This window comes from Apodemus sylvaticus, chromosome 9 (assembly GCF_947179515.1).
Source record: "Apodemus sylvaticus chromosome 9, mApoSyl1.1, whole genome shotgun sequence".
Taxonomy (NCBI): domain Eukaryota; kingdom Metazoa; phylum Chordata; class Mammalia; order Rodentia; family Muridae; genus Apodemus; species Apodemus sylvaticus.
In genome coordinates, this window is record NC_067480.1 from 40,493,877 (window position 1) to 40,515,328 (window position 21,452).

The 21,452-nt window shown below is 45.3% G+C and overlaps 1 protein-coding gene across 1 annotated transcript in view; it reads left to right on the forward strand.

Annotated features, from left to right (window-relative positions):
* Window positions 1–1,736: 1,736 nt before the first annotated feature.
* Marchf4 (membrane associated ring-CH-type finger 4) overlaps window positions 1,737–21,452 on the forward strand; it is a 105,062-nt gene continuing 85,346 nt past the window's right edge. The window contains exon 1 of the mRNA XM_052193232.1: window positions 1,737–2,249. Within this exon, the coding sequence (XP_052049192.1) occupies window positions 1,737–2,249 (513 nt within the window). The remainder of the gene's footprint in view (window positions 2,250–21,452) is intronic.

The following is a 21,452-nucleotide window of genomic DNA, read 5'->3' on the forward strand; positions in this document are numbered from 1 at the left end:
TCTGGGGAGTCTCCAGGACCAAGCTGGAGCCAAGTGCCGTCTGTCTGACCATCTTGACCACACCGCCTCTATTCCTCTTTCCCACCTTCAGCTTACACCGCAAACAAGCCTTACCTTGGTGCATCTGCGAGAGGTAGCAACAGCAAGCGAGCCTAGCCAGCCAGAGGCAGCCGGAGGAAGGAGGGGCGGCGTGGGGGTGGGAGCAAAGAGCGGGCCGAGGCCGCCCAAGGTGGGGGGAGCGGGGGCAGAGCTGTCGACAGGACCTGGCAGCCGCCCTCCTCCACCCCCACCCACCAGAAGCACTCTTTCCTGATTATCCGAGAACTGAATTGTTCCATTAGTATTATTTTATTTTTTCTTCTCCCCATCACTTCCTCACCGCCCCTACCCCCACGCCTGCCTTGTCTCTGGTTGCATGGCAGCACTGCCCGGGCGCGGGGGCTCAGGGCCAGCCCCTCGGGAAGGAAGAGGAGGAGGATCATGAAGCCTGGAGTCGCGACCGCGCTGGACCGCGGGCAGCAGCCAGAGGAGCAGCCGGAGCAGCCCCCGCCTGGGAGACACCAGGACGCCGACCAGCAGTCGCTTCTGCCGCCACAGCAGCAGCACCACCGGGCGCGTGCAGACCCAGAGCAGGAGGAGGAGGGCGACAGCGACCCAGAAGAGGACGAGGAGGGGAAAGCGAGGCCACTTTCCAGCCCGGACCTGCCCGTCTTCCAGCTCTGGAACCTCGCCCGAAGGGACCTTTGATGGAACCAAGGGGAGGGGCCTCCGACTTACAGACTGCAGCTGGAGTGGGCTGGGGGCTGAGATCATGTAACTATTCCCTTTTCCTGTCCCCTCCCACACGCCCCTCTTTGCTACCTCCTCTTTCTGATCCTTCTGTCACCTTCTCAACCCCAAACACACACCCTTCCTCTATTCCGGACCTTAGGCTCTGGAAGGCAACAGCCCTCGGAGGGTTAAGGATCTCTTTTCCCTCCATCCTTTCCTGGTCCACCGCCCTATATCCCACCTTTTCTGTGTAGCCTTTTGGCTGCATAGGCGAAGCACAAGGCGAAGCTCTTTGCCCAATTTCACCCACAACCCCCCCCCCCCAATTCCTCTCTTAAAAGCAACTCTGGTGCTGCTGGGGGTTAATTGCCCCGGTTTTCTGCCCAAGAGAATTAGAACTTCTATCCCCACCCAATCTTGCCTTCCCCCAACCACTACACACTACCTGAAGCAGTTTGTCTGTTCTCTCTCACGTGCAATTCCCAATTCTTTACTGAGCTGGCTTCCCCAAGCTGCTCCAAATTTGATTTATAGCCACTCTTTTGTATAAAAGAGATTTACCAACAGCCTAGAGATTTGAGAAGAACCTAGCAACCCTGTCTTTGGGAACTTTTAATCATGCATTCCAGCCTTGATGCTTCTTCTATTGCCCTGCTCCCAGTAGTGTTCTGGGGTCAAAGACAGAAAAGAGACAGCAGCCAGAAATAAGTCTGAGGTTGGGGCGGGGCTGCTGGAGCAAGAAAAACTTTTTTTTACTTTGCATTTCCTTAGTAGCGTTCAGAATCATTGACTCACAGCTGTCAGTCTAGGGGGTAATTTATTTGCTGCTTGGAGGGGTTATAAGAAGAGCCAATAAGAAAGGAGGCTTCTCCATAATACGGGAACACTGTGGACCCCAAGCCCCACCCTACCCACCTCTTCAAAGACTCTAGCTGCCCCTCTCCAGTCTTCTGCTTCCTTATCACATGCTCATGCCCTTGGGTGGGCTGCTGTGGTGGTGGTGCTGCTGCTGTGGCTGGTACTGCTGTGGACTGTGCACCCCAGCTCCCCAGATGTTGCGCCACCAGGGTCTCCTCAAGTGCCGCTGCCGAATGCTCTTCAATGACCTGAAGGTTTTCCTACTGAGGCGCCCCCCTCCAGCGCCCCTGCCCATGCACGGTGACCCCCAGCTCCCTGGTGTGGCGGCCAACAACAACACCCTTCCGGCTCTGGGTGCCGGGGGGTGGGCAGGCTGGAGGGGCCCCCGAGAAGCGGTGGGCAGGGAGACCCCTCCTCTGCCACCTCCACCACCTCTGCCTCCTTCTGTGGAAGATGACTGGGATAGCCCAGCCACGGGGCCACCTGCCTCCCTGCTCGGCAGTGCTTCCTCTGACGAATTCTGTAAGGAGAAAACTGAGGACTGCTACTCTCTAGGAAGTAGCTTGGACAGTGGCATGAGGACTCCCCTCTGCCGCATCTGTTTCCAGGGACCAGAACAGGTGAGTCCTCTTCCCCCTGCCCAGCTTTGGTGTGTGGTATCTCCAGGCCAAGCAGATTGCCATTTAATTGTTTGCCCCAGGGACTATGGTGCTGTGTCTAGTATCAAGGGCTGTAGAGTTTCTCAGTTTCTGGTGGAGAAGCTGACCAATGGGTGCCCAGGGAGCCGGTTTGGGAACAAGCTCAGGTGCCCTTTGATTTTGCCTTTTCAGTCTCATCCCCAAACTCCCGTCAGCACCTCAGAACAGAAGATCTAGAAGCACCGAGATAGGAACCTCAGAGAGACCTTCAAGCTTGTTGCTAAAAAACACTTTTAGCTGGTTTCTTGCTAGTAAAATCACACCCCCACCCCAAACCCGTATTCAGCTCCACATTCAAATTCTTCCTTTCCTGAAACTGTGACAAGATTATGCTCTTGCTTCCTATTCTCACGGATTGAAGTACAAAAATCCTCTGTTTGGTTTTTGTTTTGTTTTGTCTCTTTGAGACTACCTCCGTCTCCCAAGATACTTCTTGGCGATCTTACATTTTCCTTATTAAAAGTCAGAGTGAGTTTAAGTGAAAAAATCTTCCTAGATTTCCCCCCTTCCCTTCCCTTCCCTTAAACTTTCCCCATCCATGGCATGGAGCAGAGATTTTTTTTCTGAGTCAAGCAAGTTATCTATTCAGACCTCCATAGACAGCTCTCCTGTCAGTCCACTGACTGTCAGGTGTCCGCTGGACAGATGTGCTAATTGATATCAGTCCTGACTTGTAAAAACATGTAACAAAGAGTCCCAGGTAGAAAAGGCTCACCTGTACATCAGGTCTGGCTAGTGATGCAGGCGAGGGAACAATTGCCTGAGAGGTGGGCAGGGTTCTGTGCTCACCTCAGCGAGCTTTTCAACAGTCTGGGTCTTCAGATAGGGTCAGTGCAGCAGGATGCTGCATTGGTATTCCCAATAAACCCTGTTCTTGCTTACATTGTGAGCTGCAGGCTTAGCTGACAATTTCATTCATTTTTTTCTTCCCCATGTCTCTGAATGGGCAGAGCACTTAGAGACTGGTGAAGCCAGAGGCTGCAGCCTGGGCATTAGGAAAGGAAATAGGGAACAGGAATCTCAGAAGACTGAGGACTGGGCTCCTCCTCCTTAGACTATGATAACCTGAGGCAGCAAAGGGAATGCTGTCGGACTAGAAAGTTCTCACTACAGTGCTTTTCTTCAGGCCATAGCTCCATTGCTAGGACCAAGCTTCTTGAGTGTGAGCCTGTGGCTAAGGTGAGCCTCACTTTGGGCCAGGGTTTGTCTCATTCAGGGGGCCTCAGCTTTTCCAAAACATAGAGTGATTTTGCTTATTAACTTCCTAAACTATTTCTTCCTTCCCCCATATGGGCTGGCGCATGTGTGCATATCAGAGGGGCTGTTGGAAACGCGCCTTCTGGCAAGAGCTCGCTTGTCTCTAGAAAACAGCAAGTCTTGGAACGTGTGCTGAGATAATATTTCACCTGCTGTGAAGTATTCTTCAAATAACTCTATGGCTCTAGGCCTCTTTTCCAACTTCCACCAGATATTACTTGCTTCCCCTATCTTTCCTTGGTAGGAAAGCCCAGAAGTGTGAAAATACCTTGTAAGAGATTAACATATGATTAACATTTTAAAAAAAAAATCATGGAAAAGCTGTATTTTCTTGGAAAAAGAGGGGAAAAGATCATTAGCAATACTATGAAATGCCCTCTTGTGGTTCAAGGTCTGATTAACAGTGGGACTTTTGTTGTTTATCATCTTTTCTATGTGTCATACACGGAGCTTGGAATAAAAAAAGCTAACATCACTAGAGGAATGGGTTCTCTTATTGTGGGGGAGGGTGGGAGGCGCTGTGTCTGCACTGAGGCCAGACCAAATCCAGTACTTCTTAAAGATGATTATCATGTCTGGGAGGCTTGATTGTCAGAGCCAAGTTGTTTTAATGGGACTGTGTTACACTGGTAACTAGAAAAGTGTGCCATGTTAGATTGGAGAACACAGTTTCCACTCTTCTCACTTTTCTTCACAGAATTTCAATGAGGAAGGAAGACAAAAGAGAGAGGCTGGGGTCCTCTAGAGAAAGACGAAAAATGAGAGGTGGGCGTAGAGAAGGAAAGAGAGGGAGATAGAGAAGTAAGTGGTCAGGTGTGTGTGTGTGTGTGTGTGTGTGTGTGTGTGTATGTGTGTGTGTGTATGTGTGTGTGTGTGTGTGTGTGTGTGTGTGTGCGCGCGTGTGGAGAGAGAGAGAGAGAGAGAGAGAGAGAGGAGAGAGCTGTGAAGCAGTTGTCTCTACCTGGTCTAAGAGAGGAGTGATCTGCCACCCAAACTGCTGGTCTTTTCCATGATCAAACAAAGGAACCAAAAACTTCCCCTCCCACACACCATGCTCTCATGTGCCGCTACTCTAGGATCCAAAAGATTGACAAAAATAAAGATTTGATCTCTCCTTGCAGTGCTTACGGTCATAGGGTGAGGGGTTCCAGGAGGGTTGTTAAGGTCACACCTGCAGGTTTCCACAGAGGACTTCGCATCCATTCGCTCATGTGCGTGGATGCGAAGCCACAGCGTGCCTTGGCTCCAGGGGTAAGCATCTGTGAGGGAAGCAGGAAAGGAAGAGTTGGGCGGTGCTGAAGCTGGCCTGCCCGTGGGGACGGGGAATCGGGCAGGTGAACTCGTAGACAAACAAGGTGGTTTCAGACGGAGAAGCACAGTGGAAACAAGTGAGACAGGAACAGACAGAGAGTAGAGTTAAGCATAAAGGAAGAGGAAGGAGTGAGACTCGTGTGTCCACATTCCATGAGACAAACAGGAAGAGCCTTCCTGAGAGTGCTGGGTCCAAGCTGACACCTAAGTGAGGAGGAGGATCTGGCCGGGCACAGATTCGGGGGTGGGGGTGGGGGGTGGGGGAGTGTTCCATTCAAACAACAGACCCCCAAGTCCAAACGTGAGCAGACTTAGAATATTTGAGAAACAGTGGAAGAGATCTGGGAGAAGGAAGGATAGGGTGTGAATAGATGCCTTGAGAACCTGTTGACGCCATGCTGAAAAGTTCCCGAGTAGCCATCTTGTTCTCCTCTCAGGCATGTGTTCCAGTAAGACCGTGCTCAAAGACCCCTGAGAGTGATGACAGGGGCTTTGGTATATCCACCCACTCTCTGCTTGTGGCTAATGCTGTCTGATCCCCCCCCCCCCACCTCCCACCCCCTGGAAGAACAGTGCACCTTGGTTGGTAAGCTGAGGCTGCCTGAGGCCATATGGCCTCAATTGGAGTGATGAACTCATTACATGGTCGAATGGTGTCTTTCCTCAGATTCCCGGCTTTGTAGGGTGACTCGGAACACCAGGTCAGATACTACGAGAATAGCTGTGGCGGTCTTCTGTTACTGTTCATTATCTCTCAGGTGCACGACAGCGCTCCCTTGCTTTGTAAAAGTGTGCCCCAGCTCACAGGCTGTCAGGAAGGCTGAGGACTTTCATGGATGGCTTCTCTCACATATTATGCTCTAGGCCCAGAGTGCTGTGTCTCTGTTTCCGAGCACCAAAGTCTTTATTAAGGGCCAGCTTAAACCTGCAGCTTTGCTGAACAGGGCCTGAGAGACCCACGTTAGATGCCGCCCAGTCCTCTAGGATGTCACAGCCTAACCCAGACATCACAGGGTCTGACGGAGATCAAGAGCACACAGACGATGAACCTGAGTGAATGTCTTTATTATCTGAACAAGAAAGACGCAGGTTTCCAAACAGCCGGTTGGGGGAGGATACCTATTCAGAAAGACAGGAACGGAGGATTCGCAGGGATTTGCTACTTTCCCCCCAATTAGTCAGGAAGGCTTCTCTGTTGCTGCTGAAGACCAAGGGAGAAGAAACAGATTCTGGCTGAAAGGTTGAGTTTTGATAGGAAGCAGCAGAAGAGATGAGAGAAAGCGTGCCTTCTCAAAGAGTGAAGCCACTTGCTCTGTGGGAAGCTGCGGGATGCCTGGAGGTGGGGCTAACGTGGAGGTGGGGCTAACGTGGAGGTGGGGCTAAGAGCCAAGGGTGCAGCCCAGAGCAGCACAGGGAAGGGCTGCAGAGTTTGAATCTAAGGAAAAGTAGGAAATAGGTCTTGGGGAATTTAACAAACTTGAGTGCCTTTCATATTCGGTGGGGCTAGCTTCCTGAAAGCTCTGTTCACCCGGAGCAAGAACAATGCGGAAGGTTTTAGCCAGTGTAGTGGGTTATTGGACCGTAGAATAAAGGTTTTACAAGGTGAAGGGGAACCTGCCAAATGCACTGAGAACTCCAAGGCGGAGATCAAAAAGAGCAGTTTAGGACCAGATAGTGCATTTATTCTTCTAGGAATGGCAGGTTTGTTTTGTATTTCCTTGTGTGCTTACTATATTATCCTCTCCTTACACAATGAACAATGCCATACCTAAAACTTACAGATCTTAGGCAAAGATGATAGTAGAAGCTCATGGACTACAGGCTAAAATATTTACAAGTAATAAAGCAGACAGGTGGTGGTGGTGCACGTCTGTAATCCCAGCACTCTGGGAGGCAGAGGCAGGCGGATTTCTGAGTTTGAGGCCAGTCTGATCTACAGAGTGAGTTCCAGGACAGCCAGGCTATGCAGAGAAACCCTGTCTCGAAAAAAACAAAATCCAAAAGACCAAAACAACAACAACAACAACAAAAATAAAGTAATAAAGCCAGCTATCAAACTGTTAAATACAATCTATTCTACCCCCTCAACCTGACTACTATGCCTTCAGAGCTACCAGGAGAATGAATTTGAATTTACAACTTTTAGATTTGTCTGAATTCTGCATTAGCCAATGGAAAGTGCCTCAGGCCATTCTGAGTCTCTTGTTTGTTCTGTCCATATCATCCCCTGAGAAGTGGCTTCTTCCCCTACTCCTCTAGCTTAGGAGGGAAGTTCATAGACATGAAGAAGAAAATCCTGCAGGTCCTGGGAGCAGGCTCGTGTATATCTAGGCCAGAATTCCAGGTTCCCAGGGAATTGGAGCACAGTCTGGAAGAGGCCCATGGTTCCTTGACCTTGCAGACTCCTTCTCTGTGGACCCGTGTGCTTGTAGAGGGGACAGCTATTAACCTCCTAAAGCTAGGGATACTTGCCTGGATCTAAGGGAAGCGTTATGGAAGGGACTCTAAGATCTCAGAAGGAAGCAACCTGTGGGTGCCTTTTCTTCACTAGATCATTAACTCTCAGCCCAGTACCCAGAATGTACTTCACATTCTAAATTAACTGATGAAATGTTTGCTCAAGTGGATGTATCCTCAGTCAGGCTGATTGAAATAAAAAAAGAATGCTTAGGAGGAAAAAAAACAAAAACAAAAAAACCAAACCAAATCAAAATCACTGCCATCCGATGCTGAAAGCATGTTGTCTGAAAGAAGGGTCACAAAACCCAGTGCCTGGGCCAGTGAGGGATTTCCACAGAAGTCAACTTGGGTTTTGATACTATGAAGTACGTTCTATCAAAGCTAGGCAAAATGGTGTGGGCTGCCTTAGAAGGGAAGTATGCAGATGACTGGGTCTAGATGATTCAAGATCCCTTCTTGGTTTGAGAGTTTCAGTTCACAAATGACATTGTTGGGAGGGTCCACGGGGATCTCTTAAAATCTAAGCAGAAAGAAATGGCACCCTGTCCTTCTTCAAGGTTTCTCTCACAACTGGACAGCTTGTCCCAGTAGACAGAGCATACATAGTATTCTAATGTGTCCTTAACAAATGAATGGACTCTGTCGTGTTTATAGGGACTCTAAATTGGTGGTAGTCATGATTGGTGTAATTGTGACTTTTTGCCATGCACATATCAGAGTAGGGGAGCAAGCCCTTCATGGCTGATGGGCAAGACACCACTGTGGACTGAAGAATACAGATTCATTCCAGTAAAGATGGCTGCCATCTTCAGATTTTTCATTGCTGACTTTTAGTTCAAAGTTTCTAATTCAGTTTCTAACAGTCCTGCTTAAACTGGAAGCTCCAAAGACTCTTTCTTCATCCTAAGCCCTTATTAATGCTTTCATTGTCTGTTGGGTGATAGTATAAAGATGTTCAAATCTCACAGTCGAGTGCATTTTTGTGTATTATTGACATGCACACACCATGCTTGTAAAAATACCAGGATACATTGCTTTCTTTTTCTCTGTCTATCTCTTTTCCTACACACACACACACACACACACACACTGAGAGACAGAGAGACAGAGAACCAGGGATGGTTTGGGGAAGATACTGTTGTCTTGACAGCTGTATAGTACATTCTAAAATCAATTGTCTGTTGACCCTCCACATCAGCAGTTCTCAACCTTCCTAATACTGAGATCTTTTAATATAGTACTTCATGTTGTGGTGACCTCCCAACCATAAAATTATTTTTATTGCTACTTCATAACTGTCATGAATTGTAACATAAATATCAGGTATGTAGGACATCTGATATGCAACCCCATGTGAAAGGTCACGACTCAGGGACCACTCTTCACGTGATGATCTCACTAGAGTAATCTTGCACTTGGAGGATTGGATTGGAGTAATCTTGGACTGGAGGATTTATTGGGTGTGGCTTCAAGCTCAGTCATTTATATAGAGTTACTTAATACAGCTGGGAAGGCAGGAAATTGTGAAATGTGAACTCTAAAAGAGCCTGCGAGAAGATGAACATGGGGGAATAGACAAGATCATGTGTGTTGGAGAAGCCCAGCTCTGTCCTTTGAGTTTAGGGGAGGGAGGATGGGAGGGGGGGAGGGAGGGATGGAGGGGTCGTACTAAAAGTGGAAATGAGCCAGTACTTTTGCTGGGAAGAAAGCACAGATGGAGATGAGCCTGGACTTAAAGGAGCCGGCAAGTGAATATTGTGTGCCCAAGCACACAGCATCCTGCACCCTAAGATGTGTTGTATGCAAGCCAGGATTCGCATCTGTATAGTACATATTTGACACCTCCTTGTTTGTATGTGAAAAGCAAAAGTGGGTGTACACAGGGAGAATACAACCTTGTGACAAAATTGAGTAAATTACATTTTCAGCGTATTTTTGTTTGTTCTTTGACAATCTCATACATACATAGAATACATATTGATCCTATTTAGCCCTACTTCCCCTTCCCACTCCCCGAGAATATCCTCCACTTCATATTTTCTCCTTTTTTCCCTTTCTATAACTCTATGAGTCCCATTACCAGTGCCTGTTAGAATGCTTGAATGATCCGGTTGGCTTGATCTTGTGTGGGCAACCACAGCAGCAGTGAGCTTATGAGTGCAGTGACCGTACCATGCTCAGAAGACAGCATCTCAGAGCCCTGCTCCCATCATCCATCTCTGGCATTATTTCCACCTCGCTTTCTGCAGTGTTTCCTGAGTCTTGAACTGAAGGGTTGATAGGCTTGAATTCAACGGTCACCTATCCTCAGAATGTTGATCGGTTAAAAGTCTCTGCATCAACTGTGCACTGCAGAGAGATGCTTCTTTGGCCAAGATGAGAACGTTAGCCTATGGGATAAACAGAGATACTTAGAAGGCAGTTGGACAGTATATCCATGAAGTGAAACAACAGTATTAGGTTTCTCACTGTGTTCCTTGGGCTCCCAGGCTGTGGGGTTTTGACCACGTTTATAGTACCAAGTATGACTTTTCTCATGAGGAACAGGCTCACATCCAATGAGAAAGTTCTTGGTTATCCCTCTAACCTTCATGCCACTGTTGCACTAGTGGGTGTTTGCTCCTGGCAGACCAGCATGGTTCAGCACTGGGCAGTACCACTGATAGCTTTGTCCCTCCCTGCGGCCTTCTTCTGGTACTGTTGAAATTAGTCAAAATGGAGGAAGCTTCTGGTGAGTTCCAGCTTGGTTCCTCTGTTCTACAATTCAACTGTGTTGCATCTCTAACAAAAGGGTTTTACCATCAGTTATGATAACAACAACAGTGATAACCTGTGTAGTTTGAGGGATCCTTACATAGAGTCTCCATGACTGATAACTTGGAGGGAGATATCCAGTCTTGGCAATTGATAGGTTCATTGATAGCCCACGTCTTCTGGGGGAAAGCATTGTCAACTCATGCAGGTCATCTGTGCTCAAATTCCTTTTAATATTTTTTTTTGAGACAAAGTCTCACTATATAGCTTTGGCTGTCCTGGAACTCACTATGTGGACCAGGCTAGCATCAAACTCATAGAGATCTGTCTGCCTCTGCCTCCCAAGTGCTAGAATTAAAGGGACATGCCACTACACTTGGCTTTAATAAACATTTTGAATGATTCATTTTATTTTTAAGTCATGTGTATGTGTGTGTTTGTGCATGGGTGTGTGCACCAGAGCCATTGGATCACCCTGCAGCTGGAGATACAGTTGGTTATGGTCCACCTGACACAGATGTTTGAGTCCTCTGCAAGAACAATATATGTTCTCAACTACAGACCCAGCTCTCCAGCTATCGCCCAGTTGCGTTTAACAATTAGCTTAATAATTGAGTGTGTTTCTGTAATGTTTTTCCTACATCCTCAGATTAGGTGAACTCACTCTCCATCCTCCTCTCTCCTCTCTCACTGTCCCAACTCCTACTTAAACCTTGAATCCCAGGTATTCCTTCTCTAGGTCTGTATCACATGTGTACTATTAGCCCCTCATCACTTAAAGCCTCTTCCCTTCCCTGCTCAGAAGCCCGTTTAGCTTCCTGACTCTATAGACCCCAAATTAAACCCGCAAATCTAAAATTTCAAAGCTAGAATCTACATATGGCAGATCATATGGCATTTGTCTTGCTGGGCCTAAGAATAATTTACGTTTTAAGTAACAGGTAGAGGCCATCAGAGAGAAAAGGTGGGGAATTGGAACATACAGGCTCTGCCTAACTTTAGCATCCAGAAGTTACCTCTTGTCCCATAAAAGGATACATAATTTTAGACTCAGCTAATTGCTTTCATGAGAATTCCTTTTCTTTCTTTTATTTTCTTTCTTTCATCTTTCTTTCTTTATTTCTTTCTGGCAAAATCTCTCTCTATAGCTCTGGCTGTGCTGGAACTTAACATGTAGACCTGGCTGAACTCACAAAGATATGCCTGCCTCTGCCTCCCACGTGCTGAGATTAAAAGTGTGTACCACCATGCTAAGCCTCATAAAGATTTCTGACTCTAGGCTGTGTGAAGTTGGCAGTTGAAGCTAACTGGGACAGAAACTAAATTCCATACTTGATGTTTAGGATTAAGAGAAACAGTAAAAACAGCCGTACTGGGTTAGGATACGCAATGGGCCAAATACTCAGTACTAGTCTATGAAGTTTCAAGTTGTCTACACAATTACTGAGAAAGCTAGATCAAATTATGTTCCTATTTATAGAAAGGCTAACTTGAATGTGATGAAAGAGACTCAGTATCTACAGAGCCCTCTTGAAGCTGCCTCATGGCTAAGACCTGACTCTTCACATAGTAGAAGCTTAGTAATCGTTGACTCTTTCTCCTTCCTGGAACATGTTCATCCTGTGTTGATTATGTTATCTGTGGTCCTAGTATATTCATTGTAGAAAGTACATGTGTGTGTGTATTTGTGTATTTGTGCATCCATGTGTATATAAATTAAAATTCCAAATATGAGGCCTATGGATAACCTCTTCAGAGCCTAACCAATTTAATTTTCTGATATTGCAAGGACAAATACTGATGATTGCTTTTCTAGCAACCACAGTAATCATTATCTTGACTTGAGACCCCATGGCTAGAAACAAACTTTTACTTATTCTATTGAAGAATGATGGTAAAAAAAACAAACCTTTTAAAAACAACCCCACCTAAATAGCATAAATATCTTGTATCAACTACCACCCATGTCTTAAGGAACATTGACAAAGGCTTTCATGTCAGAAGGATGTGATTTCACTCCCACTTGGGGCCCTCCCTGGCTTGGTTATCTCAGGTCATTTATTTCATGACCCTGGACTTGGAAGCCATTGTTTAGAAGAAAGAATACAATACTGAGTTGAACACTTGTAAGAAGTTGATCCAACATATAACAGATCTAAGCACATGACAGCTTTTCATGAGCTAGGGCATAGCTCCCTTTCCATCAGCATGTCTCAGGAACTTCTACGGTTCCCTCTCTGGAACCCTTAGATAATCAAATCTTTAAGGACATATTAGGACCCCAGCAAGACCCTAGCCTTAAATATTGTTGTTGCGTGTGTTTAGACCCAGAGCCTCTGCTCAACAGTTCCCATTACTGTGATACCTGACTCAGCTGAACTCTGTTCTCTCCCTCGGGTCAGAAATTCTCTACTGGAGTTATCTTTATCCATTCCCATGATTGGATAAACCTCGTGGATTCATAGTCTTGATTGATCTTTATCAATCAGTGCTCTGCTTGGCAGAAATTGTTTAAAAAAAAAAAAAAGAAAGAAAGCCCTTTACCTGGACCCTGAGTCCCCAGAAGCTAGGAAGAGTCTACTTGTGCAGAGGAGCAAGCCAAGAAGGCAGAGGAAAGCCTCACTCAACACACACCTGCAGGCGGTTGTGTTCCAGCCACGCCTATTTCTGGAATAGCTGGGGGAGGACTTGGATGTGCTTCTAAATAACATTGACCCACACGTGAGAAGAATTCGCCTTTCCAGTTTGCTCTCCTGCCTTAGGATTGTGTCTAGACAGAAATCTTATTGTAGTAGCAATCTGTCTCTAACATTTTCCTAATGTTGTTAATCTCCCTTGTAAACAAAAAGAGAAGGCATGAGACTCAGAGCCTTTGGATAGACTCCAATATCTAAATAGAACTTTTGATTACTTTGTTTATATTTGTGCCTATTATTGTGAATAGTCTTTTCATTAGCACAATGTTATGTTAACAGTAAAACAGAGCAGGAAGTTCAGAGACTTCCCACGCACTCCCTGGCTTCCCACCACCACCATCTCCCATCCAAGAGGTACGTTTAGTACAATTGATTAACCAGTGCTAACCTCATTACCCAGAGTCCATTAGGATTTGGTGCTCGCTTAATTTGTTCTAAGGGTTTCCCCCAGCCCTGCCCATGTATAATGATTTGTATCTACCATTAGAGTATCAGACAGCATTTTCACTTAGTGATATATATTTATGTTTCCTCCATGTCCTATTAGGTGTGTGTGTGTGTGTGTGTGTGTGTGTGTATACAACATTTCTTAGTGCTAGGTAATATTTTGTTGAATCAAAGTCTTACAGTTTGGCCATTTTTTTTTTTGTAGCAAATGACAATAGCTCTCTTTTAGGGTAGCAGAAGAAAACCCCCTTTAGGGTAAATGCACTGAAATAAAGATGTGAGATAATTAAAAATAAATGGTAAGTTTGAAGAAAGTAATGTAGGTGGAATACACAGAAAATATCCATGACTGATGTCTGAACAATGCTCACCTAGGCTTCATACCCTGTAGTAGTGACTTTTATCATTTCTGTGACTAAACATATGACAAGAACAATCTTAATCTTAATCTTAAATAAAAAAAAGTATTTATTTTGGCTCACAATTTGAGGTTGCAACCCATCATGAAGGGGAAGGGATGCTGGTTGAACTTGCTTACCTCTGTGTGAATCAGGAGCAGGCAAGGGGAGTTCCTGTGTTCTGTTGGTTTTCTCCCTTTCCCTCTTCTATCCATTGTTCACGACATGGTGATACCCACATTTAGAGTGGGCCTTTCCTCAGTTGTACCCCTGTAGACACAGATTCATAGGTACACCCAGAGGTGTACTGAATTCTAAATCCAGTCCAGTTGACCATGACAGTTAACCACCATATACTTTAAAAATGGTTCTGAAACATTCCTGAGCTTCCAGAGGACCTCAGGAGGGAGATGCAATGTCGCTTGAGGCCAGGGTCTGCTTATGGTGTCATAGAGTCTACATTTTAAACCATCAGGGTTTTGGCTTTTGATGCTTCTCTCCTCTCTTCTTTTATTTCAATCTCAAGGTGGCTGATAGTTCTATGTATACTGCATATTAGGAGGCAGCTCTGTGGGGAAAAGAAATGTAGCCAATGAGTTGGAGTTCTAGCACAGGGGAGAGATAGAGCTTAAGGCACTGCATCAGGAGGGTGGGGCTGTTTAGAAAGACACGGGACCATGTGCCCAGGAAGGAAGTGGCATGTCATCTGGGACAGAGGCAGGAACAAATGCCTTGCACAGTTTTCTCTTCCCCTCTTTAGGGATCTGAAAGCTGCCTGTTCCAGACAGGACAGCTGCTAGATGGGCAGGTTCACCATGTAGGGCATTGGAATGAGAGGGCGCTACTTTTTATGATGTGGTATTAAGGCATGTGGTGCCTTGCTTGTTTCTCCTGCCACTTGGTTCATGTAAGTTTTCTGAACACAATCATTGATTCCCACTTCTGGGTTGTGCTGGCTAGTTTTATGTCAACTTGACACAGGCTAGAGTCATTTGAGAGGAGGGAGTATTAATTAAGAAAATGCCGCCATAAGATTGGGCTCTAGGCAAACCTGTGGGGCATTTTCCTAATTAGTGATTGATGGGCGAGGGCCCAGCCCAGTGTGGTTGGAACCATCCCTGGGCTGGTGGTTCCTGGGTTCTATAAGAAATCAGGCAAAGCAAACCATGAAGAGCAAGCAAGTAAGCAGCACCCTTCCATGACCTCTGCATCAGCTCCTGCCTCCAGGATCCTGTTTGAGTTCCCATCCTGACTTCCTTTGTTGATGAGCAGTGCTATGGAAGTGTAAGCAGAATAAATCCTTTCCTTCACAACTTGCTTTGGGCATAGTGTCTCATTTCAGCAATAGAAACCCTAACTAAGACAGTTGTGTTCAGAGAGAATTTGAATGCAGTCAAATCAGGAGTTTCCCTGCGAAAGTCTGGGCATCCCTGAACAGAGTGACAAACACTGAATGGACCCATGCCTCACATGCTTCAACTCAAAGGGATATATGAATTTCATCTACAGCTCACAGGCTGCATCTTGAAACATGGTTTTACACACACACACACACACACACACACACACACACACACCAGTGCCTAGAAGTGGAAAGTGCTCAGAGATGAGTGAGTTCTAGGAGCAGAGCTCTTCTTCAATGGTGGTTGTCTTGCTATTCAGGGTAGTTATGAGTGTCGAATGATATGCTCTACGGCAACATTGAGAACCTGGTCTGCCCCTCAGTACACACTCCATAAATACTAGTAGTATCAAATTCATTCCCTCCTTTAGAAAAGGAGGTTGAATTTGAGAATACTCAGGCTGCTTCTAGCTCTGCTGCCTTTGTGGCACATTAGAGCAGTGATTCTCAACCTGTGGGCCATGACCCCTCTGGGGGTTGAATGGCACCGTACAGGGGTCATCTAAGACCACCTGCATATCAGATATTTACATTACAATTCATAATAACAGCAAAATTACAGTTATGAAGTAGCAACAAACATAATGTTAAGGCTGGGGTGGGGTGGGGTGGGGTGGGGTCACCACAACATGAGGAACTGTACTAAAGTGTCAGAGCATTAGGAAGGTTGAGAACCGCTGGATTAGAGGGACAAACACCAGAATTAGCTTCTCAACAAGAATGGCTCTATGAAAGGCGGGTGAACAGTACTTACCTAGCATGTGCAGAGCCCTGGGATGATTCCTAGTATGAGGAAGGTGGGAGGAGGAGAAGGAAGCAAAGAAGGAGAAAGGAGAATCAGTTTTAGAACTGCATTAAAGATCAAGCTGGGGAATTTAGAACACAAGACATGAAAACTCTTCCAAAAACGAGTTCGATGGGAACCCGGAGTCAAATATGCTTTTGATAAAATTAGCATGGTGGATAAGACTGTAGGACACGGAACTTGACAAAGGGCTGAAAAGCTAGACCTGAAAAGCTAGGCTTTCTGAATCAGGGATACAAATCCCAATGTTGCTCTGCAAATGTGTGACACTGGTTGAATCACAGACTCTGAATCTTACTTTCCTTCACAGTAGAATAAGAACGACAATAACAGAGCATTGTTGTTGGCCAAAGTTCTCCTGAGACTGCGTCATGCCAGAATACAATAAGGGTACAAGCACACAGTAAACATTTTCTGGATGTTGTTGTCCGACCTTGTCAGCCCCCATCACTTCCTGCAAAGTTTCCTGGAGAATCTCTGCCTTGGACTGTGTGTGACTGTGGGCTGATGACTTCAAGACTTGGGTCATATGAATGAAGGGGTATGCGAAACCAAATTTACCCCAGCATCACCTATCAACTAAATAAAATTACCTTAGATACATGGAACATTTTTCAAGTGGGTAGGAAAGCCATCGTGGTGAGCAAAATCAAAAACATTCTTCAATATAGAATAGCCTTGTCAATAAATATGCTCAGCGGTGTTTAAAATACAGCTATGATCATTTGAAGCATGAACCTCTCTTTCCTCAGCATAACACCAGCCCATTACTTCTACAAAGCTTATTATTAGGAGCTAGAGAGATGGCTCAGTGGTTAAGAGCACCATCAGCTGCTGTTCCTAGAAGACCTGGGTTCAATTCCAAATACCCACACGTCAGCTAATAATTGTCTATAACTCCAGTTCCAGGAGATCTGATGCCTTCTTCTTACTGCCTTAGTCACTAAACAGGCATGTGACACACATACATGCGTGTGGTACACATACAAAAACAAGCATTTGGTGCACATTCATGCATGTGGTACACATACACATACAAACAAACATGTAGTGCACAAACATGCATGTGATACACATATAAACAAGCATGTAGTAAACATGCATTTGTGTGCTACACATACCACATACACACAAACATGTGGTGCACATACACACAGGCAAAATAATCATGCACACAAAAAATATTTTTAAAAGCTTATTATTATAATAAGATACAAAAGAGAAGGTGGAACTGAGAAGCTCACAGGGTGATTGAAAACTTTTAAAATATATTTTTACTTATTATTTGAAAATGTCACACATGTATTGGTGTAGTCTGTTTGCATCCACACCATTCCAACTTCTCCAACTCCCCTGATGTTCCTGCACGTCTCACTCCCAGCTTCATGCCATCATGTTTTATTTTAAATAAGTCACTAAGTCCAATGGGTGTGGCCCACATATGCACAGGGATTCCCTAGGAACATGGACAACCTGCCAGTGACCACACTTCCAGAGACAAATGACCTTCCTCCATGAGCCATTAGCTACCCATGAGGTAGCCATGAGTTCCCTCAGCTGGGGTGAAACCTTGCGAGTTCCTCTTCCAGCTAGCTGCAGTTTTCACTGGCTTGATTTATGCAAGTCTTGTACAAGAAGCCAGGTAACCCCGGTTGCTATGGTCATGAGTGTAACCGCCATTTCATGTTCAGGAAACAGGCCTCACCTTCTGCCTCTTACATTCTTTCTTCACTGTCATAATGTTCTCTGAGGTGCAGGAAGTCATTGATATAGCTATCTCATTTAGGAGCTTTGTAAAACTTCTTGAATATTTGAAAAAGTCTAAATTAACTACTATTCTAAAAAAAAAAAAAAAGAACTACCTGGTTGGTACTTTCTCAGAGTGTCAAGGTCATTAAAAATGAAGAAGGACAGGGGAATTGCCCCAGATGAGCAGAATCTATGTAGACCCAGGCTGGTCTGGCACTCACAGTGATCTACCTGCCTCTGCCTCCCTATACTGACTAGCAGAATCTAAAGAAATGAGAAATGCTATGTGGTATCTGGTTTGGAATCTGGACAGTAGAGGTAACTAGTAAAATTAGAATAAAGCATGCAGGTTCAACAGTAGCCTTATATTAAGGTTAAATTCTCGGTTTTGATTATTGTATTATGTTCATAGGAGACACCAACGTTTGAGGAAGTTGGGCAAATGGTATATGGGGATACTTTGCTCTGCTTTTGCGTTTTAAAGATAAGATTAAGATTAATTTAAAATTCAAAAGTTAAAAAATGTTTAAACAAGGGTAGTTTATCAAATATGAAACCTTGGGAATTTCCAGTGTAGAGAGATGGATTGGGAGGTTGTGATATTTACTAGCTCTGTGTCTTTTTTTTTAAAATCAATCAATTCTTCTGAATCACAGAGTCCTGTGTCTGCAACACAGAGCTAATATAAACAATAGATCTGTTCTGTAAGTAAGGGAACCGGAGAGATGGCTCAGGGGTGAGGAACACTTTCTGCTCCTCTAGAGGATCTGGAGTTTGCCTCCCAGCACCTATGTCTGCTGATTCACAACTGTTCACAACTTTCCAGCTCCAGGTGATCACACGCCTTCATTGGGTCTTCTTCATACACACACACACACACACACACACACACACGGTGAACACTCACACAGACCCCTACAGACACATGTACATAAAAATGGATCATATAAAAGAGGAATTAAGTAGTTGACAGCAGACACAGTAGTGTAGCTCTGGAAAGCTGTTAGGCTTCCTTCTGATCAGTCCTTCCCCTGCCATCCAAAGTGGGTGACAATATGCTTCACTCAGTCCCTTGGTGTAAGTACCCCGTGCCAAGTGCTTTGGGATGGGCAGGATGGCATCAGAACAAGGCGAAGTGTTGTGTGGGCAGGAGAGTTTCCCCCACTGTGCGATCTGAAGTACATAAACAGAGTTAATAGCTCCCCGTGTAAACAGTACCGGCTGTTACATGCTGGTGTTCATCAGTTTTTAACTTGATACCCCAAAAGGAGCACTTCGGTACACGGAGTGAACGTGGGTTGTATGTTTTGGTTCATCCTGGGGTAATCCCACCAGGAGCCACAGATTTGAGCCTCTGTGGAACAATGTTCTACTCTAGAAAGGACAGCTTTCCAGGCCTTAGGCTCTCAGTTCTCTTTAAAGTGTTTGGCAAACAGAGTGTGTGGGTGTTCAGAGGTGCGACTCCCACGCCGAGCCTGCTTGTGGGAGTGGGTGTGAGTATGTATGCGGGTGTGGGATATAGTATGTAATGCAAAGAAAAAGGCCCTGGAGTGAGTTTGTCCATTTGACTGCTTCTCACTAAGTGTGCCTTTCTTCCAAAGAGGGCCCAGAGGCACGGTCAGTGCTGGCATTGTATGGTGCCCTGGTTCTTGCTTTGAAAGAATATATAGCTTGATTTCAAAGGATTTTCATACTCCCCTGATTCCATTTATTGAGAAGTAAACTTACAAAGTGCTTTCTCATTATTTAAATTAAGTTTTAGCCTTTATATGAATCCAAAAAGTATTTGTTCAACACAATACCTGGAATTTGTTTAGATAGAATCTGGCAAGCGTAGGTGAAGCAGAGTTAGTGATGGCCATGTGAGATTCATTACATTCCTCCTATTTTATCTGTGTTCAATCTTTTTCATAATAAAAAGTATAACCTTTTGTTTGGTTAACAAAATGTTATAAAAGGATAAGTATGAAAGATTTTTCATAAAAATTCAGGTTGAGCTAGCTGAGGGTACATAGACTAGCCTTGGGCACAATTAGTTTGAGGACCAGCATCAAAACCAAACAAGACCCAAGCAAGACTCACCAGTCTTTCATCAGTTTTGTTCCAAGAATGGACTAAAGCTCATGGGCTCTTGAAAGGCACTCTACCCTCAGGGTCATGATTCAATCTGAAAATATCTTGCTACTCATTTCCTTTATGGACACTGGCTCCAGTAGTGAAAAGAAACCAGGGCAACCACCAACTCGGAAGACAGATAGTGAGCACAACTGGGCACCAGGCCCTAAGAATGCAGAAGTGAGATGCAGATGGAGCGCCTAGGCCAAGAGGCTGGAGTACTCAGATGCAGTCGTGGATACAGCGAGTGCCTCAGCCCGGGGCTATGTGCAGTATGATCTGCACTGACATCGCCTACAGAGCTGGAAGGATCCCAGAGAGGCTGTTAGATAGCAAAGCAGGCCAGCACATAGAAAAGCTACTAAGGCAAGTGGATGTGTGTTCCAAAGGTACAGGCATGAGAGGCTGATCCCAACTTCCATCACCAGAAATGTATTCTCCCAAGGCTGCTCTATCCTGTATCTCTCTCACTGCATCTCCATCGCTCTATTGGGCCTTAGGACCCAGTGTGGTTTCCTCCAGAGACCCAGGCGACTGAACAGGCAGGGTACAGATAAGAAAGGGCGCTAACTCCTTCCTAGTACTAACTAGTTGGTAATGACTAGTCTTCTCGATGGCTATTTTTGTAGGCTTGGTTCTAATAATCTTGTAGTAGAGAACAAGTGGTTTGGCTGTACTTAGGGATACCAGTGTTAGACTTAGTAACTCCACAAAAACTCTCCTGGCTCACTTAATGGTACTTTTAATCTGGACCTCTAAAGAGTCTGGAAGAACCCTAGTGAGACTAAAAGCTTCCTTATTCTCCAACACAGGGAGAGCCACCTGTTTGTATTTCTGTAGTTAAAAAGGGAACAAAAATCCTTTTTCTGGCATTTACAAGCAAGACACAAGGGTCCAGAGAAGTGAGGTGATATGCTCAGGAAAGATGGCAAATGAGATAGCCAGGGATTCCTCATCCCACGACAAGAGGGATGCCAGTGAACACATGTGCAGGGGAGCAATTGTTCCTGCTACCTGCTCTTCACAGCCTCAGATCTATTTATCCTTCACACCCTAACACGTCAGAATGTCAGCACCAAACCTAGAGAAGTGAAAGAGTGTGATACAACAGGGAGGAAATGTATATAGAAGCAGCAGAGCATATGGTTAATTTTATTTTCTAATTAATCTGAGGCAACCCTCTAACTTTTATTAGACATCGATCAAATTTTCTTTCAATTGGAGGACTATTGATTAAAGTCAGGCTATGCAGTTATGGAAGACACAAGGGACCAGATCTCATTTCACAGACCACAGGTGTCTTGGATATGCTGGTGGTTGGGTTTTACTGAAATTGTGTTATCTACCTGTTATGACCTTTCCCCATGCATGTAGGGTAAGATGATTAGATCACTTGCAGTATTCGCTGAGTAGCTTCTCACAGTTAGAATGACACAGAGAATTCTGGAGATCATGCTGAACTCGATTGGAACTCCTGTCCTCTTGAAACTGCTCTAGTCATGTGACTTCTAAGGGGTCAGTGACAGGATGAGAAGGCCCAAGGACTCTAGGTATTATAGGCATGTGGGCTAGGGGACCCAGGCAGGCTTTACACTAAAGGAGATGGCTATCACAGACCTGGTGTTGGCTGAGACAGAGGATGGAAGGTGTTCTAGTCATGAAGAGAAACAGTGGAGGAGGCCAGGGATGCCTTAGTCCACCAGCAATTGCTCATCCTGTTTACCTGATATG